The sequence below is a fragment of the Lutjanus erythropterus genome, chromosome 9 (assembly GCF_056507025.1).
Source record: "Lutjanus erythropterus isolate fLutEry1 chromosome 9, fLutEry1.hap2, whole genome shotgun sequence".
NCBI classification, from domain to species: Eukaryota; Metazoa; Chordata; class Actinopteri; order Lutjaniformes; family Lutjanidae; genus Lutjanus; species Lutjanus erythropterus.
The window spans coordinates 38,650,001-38,660,236 of NC_139325.1; the positions used below are offsets into that span (position 1 = coordinate 38,650,001).

Sequence of the window (10,236 nt, forward strand, 5' to 3'; positions counted from 1 at the left end):
CTCATAGTTTATTTGATGGATCCTTGCAGCTGAGTTCTCCGTTTCCTCCGCAGGCTCAGACGGAGCAGCAGCAGTGGCTGCTGGGAGCAGCGGGATGGTTGGGACAGCGTGAGCGGAGCCGCAGACTCTGAGTGTTTAGGCTCCGAAGCTCGCTGCCCCTCTGTCAGTGCTGATGGCCTATCAGAGGAGGAGGGCTATCCGTTGAGACGCCGCTCTGCTCCCACCCGGCCGACCCTCTTCATCGACCAACCCGATCTCACCCCGCTCATTGACACCAACTTCACCTCCCAGCCCCCCTCTCACCTCTCCACCCCGCCCAGGGGAGGCTTTGACTTCGGAGGCCTTGTGGAGCGCGCCTACATGGAACACGAGCCCCCGTCACCCTCCACCTACCCGTCTCCTTCCTCAGCCTCCTCTTCACCGCCGTCAGGAGCTCCGCTCCAGAGAAGACCCAGCTTAGGGGACTCATCTGCATTCTTAACCCAAGAGAGAGCCTCCACAGCCGGGATGCAGGCGACGGCAGACTGGGAGAGCTCTGTGTGGGCCATGGAGCTGAGAGGAAATCTGATAGCTGCTGGAAGGAGCAGCGGCAAACTGGAGGTGCGTAAAATAATAACTGAACATAGAGAAGACGTTGTCTGTATTCACATTTTTACACAAAGCAACAAATGGAAAAATTTTTAAATGTCTTTTAAATCTGTTTACCTCGATATTTTATAGTGGGAATACAAATAATATTATGTGAAAACATTTTTGCTCAAAGTTATTATGAAGTACAGGGTGTCCACAAAGTCATTTTACAATTAAAAAAAAAATTACAAAAGCAATTGTTGAGATATGTTAATCAGATTTGAGTGGTGGTTATCAAAGTTTTTTTTTTTTATCACATTCATGCTTCACACATGAAGCAAAAGATCACTGATGCCATTGCCACCATTGATGAGGCTATGCTACAGCGAACATGGCGAGAAATCGAGTACTGTCTTGATGTGCTTCATGCAATTAATGGTGCTCATATAGAGGTGTATTCTTTTAATTTAGTAATAATTTCCATAGATTTGTCTGTTCATTTGCTTTTGTAATAAATTTGTTAAATTGTAAAGAGACTTTATGGACATCCTGTAAATGTAGATTTCACAATATAATGCATATAGAATAATATCACCATATGTGAAAAAAATCTGTCTGCCATTAGGCATGAATTTTTGTGGTAAAGTGCCGTCTCCCTTATAGATTGAATTAATGAACAAATGCACACCTTTTCTCTGAATGTTGTCTCCAAACGTTCCTTCCCTCTCCACCCTTACGACGACCCCTGCTCAAACAGTTTTAACTGTGCATCACTGCTGTAGCTTTCAATTTACCTCTTCAGTGATTATGCTTCCTGCTTCTCTCTCATTTCCAAAGTGGTGTTGATTATTTCATCTCGTAGCGAGGCTGTGAGGAAATGGAAAGTGAAGTGTACAGTAGTCTGCTACATTTATTGAAAGTGTCTTCTCACCTTCACATGCTTGTTTAGAAAGACTCTTGTTGTTAGCCACTTTAAAATTAAAAGCATAAGCAAGTAATAGAGGCTTAGAGCGTGTCATGTGTCTGATGAGGGTTTCTGGCTTTGAGAGAGATATTTAACCCTACCTTCTCTATCATTTGTATGCATGCTGCATACAGTATATGATAAACATATCAAATGAATGTAAACTCATGTTTTGTTACAGTTGTGGGATGCGGTTGAAGGGTCATTACGCTGCAGTAATGAAGACGGAGTCTCTGGGATCACAGCTCTAGCCTTCCTCAACAACAGGTAAAACACACACACACACACACACACACACACACACACACACACACACACACACACACACACACACACACACACAGAGAAAAACACAGTGCTTCCTCTGGCTTGTTAATTTCTGGTGTTATTTAAGTGCATAAACTTGCCCTTCATGAAGGTAATTTACAGCGACAAAACAACTGTTTTTAGACACTAAATCTTTGTATTTTTCTCCTTCCTCCTCAGAATCGTAGCGGCTCGGCTGAACGGGTCTCTAGATTTCTTCACCGTTGAGATAAACAAACCTCTGTGTCTGCTGCAGTACAGAGGTGAGGCTAGACAACGTGACTGATGTCTTTCATTACTTTCTGTTTGTTCTTACAGCTTGTGTTATTGCCGTCTTCACCTTTAAATTAAACTGGCTACATGGCCTTAATTAACTTAATGTGAAGTAAAAGAAAACAAATGAAGAAGAGGCGTTCAGTAGGGCCAGTTTTCTATTCTGTGTGTTGATAACTTTTTATTTACTTACTCTTTCTGTTAGAACTGTTACGTATAATTCTAATGTCATGGTTAAACCACAGGAAACAGACCAAACAACAGTACATTTCAAATTAAATCACATATTTTCTGCATCACCTCATGGTGGAAAACCTGATTACTGACCTTTCTAAAGTAGATGATACTCAGAAAATTATGCTTTTGTCAATTTAATACAAATCCAGAACAAATAACTACAAGCACACAACCTTATTAAATGTTCTAAACAAATGTAACTTATTGAATAAATAATCAATTTGTCAACTAACAGAAAAAGTGTGCTATGATTGATTAAGTTGGGGTTTTTTTTTTTTTTAGTAAAACATAAATGTTCTTGTTTCAGCTTCACAAACTTGCTGCTTCTCTCTATAAAATATCATAGCAAACTGAACATGATTGTATTTCGGACAGTTTGTCCAACAAAACAAGACATTTAAGACATCATCCTGACCACTGGGAAACTGTGCTGGACACTTCTCACAGTTTTCTGTCATTTTCTAGACTGAACTGTTAGTCGAAAAATAATCTGCAGAGTAACTGAAAATGAAAATAATCAAGTAAGCTCCCTCAGACACTGTTGTTTGATACATTAAAAGAAATTTAATCAGCAACTATTTTGGTGATCGATGATAAGTAAGACATTCACATGCACTTTTTTCCCCAAATGTAATGTATTGCAAAGGACATATTTAATAGTTTTCTGATATGAAATAGATCGAACAATTAATTTATTATGAAAATAATGGTTAGATTCAGCCCTGATATAAACTAAACTATGTCCTCGTCCTCCTGCAGGTCCCCCTGGGCGAGGCAGCATGCCTCCCTCTCCCTGTTACAGCAGCGAGGACGTGATCAGCTGCCAGCTCACGCGCTCTGTACAGTGCGCTCACCAGAAGCCGATCACGGTGCTGCGAGCGGCCGCCGGCAGGGTCGTCACCGGCAGCCAGGACCACACTGTCCGGGTAACACGCCGAATACAGACCAATAATCTGTCTGATATCTGGTGATGCTGTAGCCTCATTCATATGTTTCATTGCTGTTAAAATATGAAGTGTAATTCATGTAAAAAAAATAAAAAAATAAAATCAATTTCTCGTAAAACGTTACACAAAGGCACATAAAAGATGAAACAGTGTTACTGTTTAGTCCTAATAAATTCTTCCTCTGTTGTTTATTTGTCAGATTTATCGACTAGAGGACTCGTGTTGCCTCTTCACCCTGCAGGGTCACTCTGGAGGGATCACAGCCATCTACATCGACCAGGTCAGTGATACAACTTCCTCTAATACTGTTTTATTTCACAATAAAAATCTATAGTCCTGTTAAAAATTTACACCCAACTATAAGACATAAGTAATATGTAATAAGTAATAATTTTAGTTGCTTTATGAAATGTCTTTTACGTCTGTGTTTTCTTAATCATTAGTTTTATGATAGAGGTTGGAACTGAATTAATGTTGGTAACATTTATATGTGGAGGTGACGTGTGACACTGTGCCTCTGTCTCCTCAGACGATGGTTCTGGCGAGCGGTGGGCAGGATGGCGCCATCTGCCTGTGGGACGTCCTGACGGGGAGTCGCGTCAGCCATGTTTACGGTCACAGAGGTGATGTCACCTCGCTGGTGTGCACCACCTCTTGTGTCATCAGCTCGGGACTGGATGACCTCATCTGTATCTGGGACCGCAGCACCGGGATCAAACTGTACTCCATACAGCAGGTACACATGGCTTTGTTTATAGCTCTAAAATCCACCAATCAGCAGTGAGCATCCTGTATAAATAATAAAGTATAAAAACAAACCAGTTTCTCCTCACAACACTGAATAAGAAGTTTTGTCAGGTTGTTTTCTTTTTTAGACCGTTTCATTTTGAGACGTTTTATTGGCCAGAAGGGATCAAACTACACAGGATAAAGAGGGGGAAAACAGTGATTACAGAAAAGTCAAAAAATAAATATAATTATCACTGGTATTTATTTTCTCTCCTATAATTGCTCTTTAGATTTATCTTGTGACTCCAGTAGTGCTGCAACTAATGATCAGTTTCATTTCATTGTAATTGATTAATTTGCTGATTATTTTCACGATGAATCATTTAATCTATAAAAAGTAAATGTAAATTATGAAAAATGCTCATCAAAATTTGTCACAGCCCAAAGTGACGTCTTCAAATTGCTTTTTTTTTGTCTAAACAACAGTCAAAGACCCACCCAGACATTTTATTGACCATCATAAATCACAAGGAGAAACGGCAAATCCTCACATTTAAGAACCTGGAACCAGCAAAAAAGTTCTGATTAATCGATCTTTAAATGGTTGGCAGTTATTTTTTTCACTCAGAGAATCATTGCAGCTCTAAAAAAAAACAAATCACAATTATATAGTTCTATCAGTGCTGTAATTTTTCCTGAAACAGGAGTACATATGTGAGAGACTATTTTCAGTCAAGGATTAATCCACATTTGGTGCTCTAGTGAGGATTTGGGGCAGCAGGACAGTGTGTGTTTGTGTGTGTGTGTGTGTGTGTGATTGACTCCAGATAAACTACAGTGTGTGTGGCTCATTGATGTTTTTAAGAGTTTTTGGACAACAATAAAGCTCTGTGGCCCGAAGGAATACAATCTATCAGGCTTCACACACAATACTGTCATTGTTGTTTTTGTTCTTTTCATTGGATTTCATTCATTCATTCAAAAAAACAAATAACAACAACAAAAAAAAACCCCTCAGTTCAGTGTTTCTTGTCCTTATTTTTGTGCCTAAGACTTTTTTCTTTTTGCTTTGGTATTCAATGAGGTATTGCGCATCTTTTTTTTTTTTTTATACAAGTATGGTATTGAAATTTAAAATTGTGCCATCATGACTATATTAATTAACACACATTTAATATCTGCTTTGAATTCAGATGGAAGTTCCTCTTGTATTTCAGCGCTGTAGTCACATCAGGGATAATCATGAAAGTGCACATTATAGAATTATTCTGTAGTATTACTGAAATGATGAAGTGATTAATTCAAGCTGATGAAGAGAACAGGATTTTTTTATATAAGTCATTTATGAAGTAAAAATGCCAAAACATACGCTGGTTACAGCTTATTAAATCTGAAAACTAGTGATTATTTTTCTTTTCATGCTTTCATCAGGGCTAATTGCCATGTTTGCTAATTGATGCAGATGTTTTTCAATTATGCTCTCAGTTTATGAAGCAGCCAACCCAAACATATCAGAGGCAGGCTCGGTTTATGTTTGTAAAGAGCACTTTAAATTGAATTTATTTGCATGATTTTTAATTATTGTATATCCTGTTTTGTTATTCATGTTTTAAATAAAATGTAAAGGATGTTGAGCTGCATATTTTGTATGAGAGGCACTATATAAGTTACGTTTTTTCTTATTAACTGAATATTCATTGGAGAAAAAAAGCCATTTTTAACTTGTCATTTTGTTGTCTTGTAAACTATGAAGTGTAAGAAAATAGTCAACATCAAAATATTCAAATCTATTAATCATAAAGTAATCAATAATATATTTAGATATAAATCCACAGCAAAATGTAGCACTCAGTCTTTACCTCTCGACTAACCCCTCTGTCCTCATCAGGAGGTGGGTTGTGGGGCCAGTCTGGGAGTGATCTCCGAGTCTCTCCTGGTGACGGGGGGCCAGGGCTGCGTCTCCTTCTGGGACCTGAACTTCGGCGACCTGCTGCAGACCGTCTACCTGGGCCAGAGCAGCGACGGGCAGGGCGTCCGGCAGCTGCTGGTGCTCGACAACGCCGCCATCGTCTGCGACTTCGGCAGCGAACTCAGCCTGGTGTACGTGCCGTCTGTGCTGGAGAAACTGGACTGAGGAGAGCTGGATGGACGGTGGGAGCACTCATTGAAAAAAACAAAACATGCACTCAGAACATTTCCTCTTCTTCATTTTTCTGTTTTGGCTTTTTTTTGTTGTTGTTGTTTCTGACACCCAAAGGAGATGCGATCATTAGACCGTTTTCCATGTGCATACAAGGCTCTTTTTTTAGTTGGTTAAAGTACAGGCCTGGATGTAAAGACAGAAAAAAGGAGGACTGATTGTGCAACCTGCTGCATTTTATCCGAGGAGGGTGACAGACCCTCGACACCTAAGTGTTGACATTTACGGGGGTCGTGAGGTTCAAGAAACGCTGGATGTTCCTCCCTTAAAGAGGATCCACCAGTCACCAGTTTGTGCTTTTTGTGTGTGTGTTTGTTTTGTGGCTCTGCCCTCTATGCTGCTGACACGGGTGGGGCTTCAACTGTGACCCCCCCTCCCCCCACCCGCCCAGAGAGGAAGATGAAACTGTCTCCTTATTTTTTAAAATTCCCGCTGCCTCGTTCGCCCCGACAGCGAAGTGCAGCCACAGCGACCTCGACGGGTTTCACGGCCCGTCGGGACAAGCTGCGCAGTTATACATAAATGTGAGCGCGTGTTTGTTGGAGACTGAGTGAATGAATCTACTGCTCTTTTTATGGCGAAACACTGCTGAGAACAAAAATTGATTGGTTATGTGTGAAATGTGTGCGTGTGAGAGTGTGTGTGAGGGAGAACTGATGATTACTGTATAAAGTAAACCTCCAGAGGGGGCTGTTTTTATATGTATAAATCTATTATTTATTAGCGATACATTTTTGAATAACAGTTTGTTTATGAATGGCTAATCCCGGCTCTTAAACGAGAATATAATAATGTGGACATAATAACATAAATGTATGATGGTAATTATTTGTTTGGCAGGGTTGGGGCATCGGTTCTATAACGATTATTTGTAACTGGAAACACTGAAGTGTTCGTTGGTATGGAGTTGGTTCCTCCTTTAATCTCAGTTTCGGCTTCTGATTCTGGGGTTACTGATGCTGTACGAGGGGCCCCTGTGTGCTACATCTTCATCAGGCTACCTCCATTTTCCAAACTGCTTGAATTTTGGATCAGAACACTGACGTCATGTCATATTTTTTTATAAATTGTGCCCTTGAGAGATTTTTTCTTTTTTTTTTTAAATCACTGTTTACTGTAACTGGTTCGACTTTAACTATCCAGGATTTTCATTTTGGCCACAAACAATAACAAAACATATTGTACTGTGTCTAATATCAGACCTCACAGTACAACTTGTTGTCATGTTGTTGATGCAAAGTTCAGTAGAGTTTGTCTTCAAACCTGTCCGCCTCTTTCTGCAGCCAGTCAGTGAAAATGTGAAGAAAGGCAACAACTAGAGAGTTAATATATTCAGCAGCGCCTCTTAAAAGCTCCTGAGCATAAGAAAAGAATTTTGTAACTTGCGCATGACAGCACCTGTCTTACAATCAGTGTTTTCCTCTTACATAATCTCAGAACAGATCAGGGTTTTGTCAGGAATAACCATAAATCAAAAGAGAAAAGCAAACATTTTGAATTTTGATGGTAGAGGAGACTGAAGCCAGGCAGCACATTATTTGGTGGACTAAACAGTAATTTGACAAACAAAGCCAAACATATAGCTCGGGCGTATGTTGTTATTAATTCCTATCCTATTGTACTGTATTATCTATAACTACTCGTACGTAGTAATCGTACAGAAGATAAAAATTGATTGCAAGTTTTTCAATTTTATAAATGAAGTCCTTGGAGTCTCTTTTAAAAAAAAACTGGCTCTGTTTTATGCCCCTGAAAGCTGCGACCTGGATTCCAAAGAAGGCTGAGACTTTGTAAAACATGTAATTACTACACAGGCTCAGAAACACAGCTAGCTGTAAACACAGTGTGCAGATGTTTACTTTGCATTGCATTACATTGCAGTCGCTTATTTTCATAAAAGCCTGTCTAGGGACAGATGTTGCAAATTAGCATTAGCTATAAAAACAATTATAGTTACATCAGATGGCTGTTTTTCAGCTTGTCTATGTATACTCTTAAATAAGTCCCCACTGACTAACCAATTTTAAAAAAGAAAGTTTAAGCAGCTTTTCAATTCTTCATAAAGATATGAAAACCTTCATATGCTAATGTTACCCTTTCAAGCACATGTATGATTAGTTCAGAATAAAGATGAATTAATTAGCTTGTCTACTCAAACAGCCATCACTGTAGTAGATGTTACTTTACACCAGAACATTTTTAATTTATAAAATAATAAAAGATGTTGTCAGCTTTCGAACAGTTAAGCCCTTGTTTGGCTCCCCCTGCTAGTCAGTGCCTGAACTTCACGCCTTCACTCTGGATTCCTGCTGAAAGAATGTCGTCCTCCAGGTTTAAGACTCGTCTCTAACTCGTCTAGAATGTATTTTCTCCAAATTATCATCATCTACCATCTACTGTAGCTGCGTCTACTGAATGTAGTCCCAGAAGGTGTGACAAACAAATCCGTTAAAAACCGGCGACTAAATCCTTTTCTTTCTTTTTTTTTTTTTTTTACAGTATCGCATCGCAACACTAATTCACTGCACTACTAACCCTCTCTGACGCACATGCTCACACACATTAGGCACTTTTGCAAACATCAGCTTACATATAGGAAATGTGGACGTTAGTAGGCCTGCAATCCGAGTTCACACCTGCAGCACTAGTAAAACACGCACACTGCAGACGTGTTGAGGTTACCGCTCTGGTTTCACTGGGATGTACTGACCAAGTAGTTCTAATTCTACATCAAACAAGCAGCTGAAAATGGTGTTTTGTGTCAACTACTGACATTCAGGGTAAATGTCCTTATTAATATTTGAATTTTAACTTTAAAAGACATCTACGGACGCCTGTTTCCACCAAAAAGATCCTGCAAGTCATAATTAATAAACTTACTCTCAAAATAATGAGTAAGTCTCATTATTTTGAGATACTAAGTCAGTATTTTGAACAGGTTTCTCATTTTGCCATATTAAGGCATTATTTTTACATCATTACTTTGGGATATTAAGGCTTTATTTTAAGAAAGACAACTTGCAGAATCTTTTTCTTTTCATCACTTTGGCAGAGATGTTTTTCACAGACAGACACCTGTTGCACCTTCATCCCACAGTAAACCAGACCTGTGACCTCTTTGGCATCGTAACCTGTTAATTTATTAGCTTTGTGTTTTCTGTTGTAAATGGTAGTCGAAAAGGCTTTTTGACTTGGGAAAAATGTGTAGCTAAGCTAGTTTTTAGATTGTTTTTTTTATCCTCTATTTTCTAGCAATGTGAAACTGATTTAAAGCAAAAGTTTGACATTTTGGGAATTCTGCTCAATGTTGTAAACTTTCTGGTGGAAAGTTAAATCAGACACTGCTAATAATAACGGTTTATTTGCAGCTAGCAGTTGGTTAGCTTAGCTAACCACAAAGACTGGAAATGGCAGGGAAGCAGGTAGCCTAGCTGTGTCAAACATTAACAAAATGCAGCTACTTTAGAGCTCACTAATCAGCGTTTGTTAAATCTTTACAGAAAATGAAGTGTGAAAATGACAGTTTGCCTTTTACAGAGGGAATAATTGGTGGACTGTGTCTTGGCTTGATGCAGTTGCCAGGCAACCTGCAGAGACTTCAGAAAGTTACTGGTCATCAGCACATAAACCCTCAGAAAACACTAAATTGTCACTTTTATACTGCAGTTTTTGCAGGAATTAAACTAGATAGAATGTCTTAATTAATTTAGTGCTGGTGACTGACTGTCTTTGTGCTAAGCTAATCAGCTATTGGCTGTAATCTTATATGTAATAGACAGATGTGACAGTGGTATCAATCTTCTAATTCTCCACCAGAAAGCGAATGAAAGTATTTCCCAAAATGTCAAACTGTTCCTTTAAGGAGGGAGGGAGGGTTGGTGTGGCAATTGAATCTTAGCTTCTTTTGAATGTTTTGGTTCATCACATATGGACTTTTGCCTTGTAACAATCCACATCCAACAGAACTTTGTCAGTTAATGAATTCGGTTCTGCCCAACGTTTTTCAGTGA

At 39.2% G+C, this 10,236-nt stretch overlaps 1 protein-coding gene across 2 annotated transcripts in view; it reads left to right on the forward strand.

The window, feature by feature from the left end:
- The window catches only part of scap (SREBF chaperone), a 53,791-nt gene extending 46,239 nt beyond the window's left edge, over positions 1-7,552 (forward strand). For both annotated transcript variants that reach the window (XM_084727559.1, XM_084727558.1), the window contains exons 17-23: positions 54-600; positions 1,716-1,801; positions 2,021-2,103; positions 3,110-3,276; positions 3,497-3,577; positions 3,827-4,033; positions 5,915-7,552. In XM_084727559.1, the coding sequence (XP_084583685.1) occupies positions 54-600; positions 1,716-1,801; positions 2,021-2,103; positions 3,110-3,276; positions 3,497-3,577; positions 3,827-4,033; positions 5,915-6,160 (1,417 nt within the window). In that variant the 3' untranslated portion in view covers positions 6,161-7,552. The remainder of the gene's footprint in view (positions 1-53; positions 601-1,715; positions 1,802-2,020; positions 2,104-3,109; positions 3,277-3,496; positions 3,578-3,826; positions 4,034-5,914) is intronic.
- Positions 7,553-10,236: the final 2,684 nt, after the last annotated feature.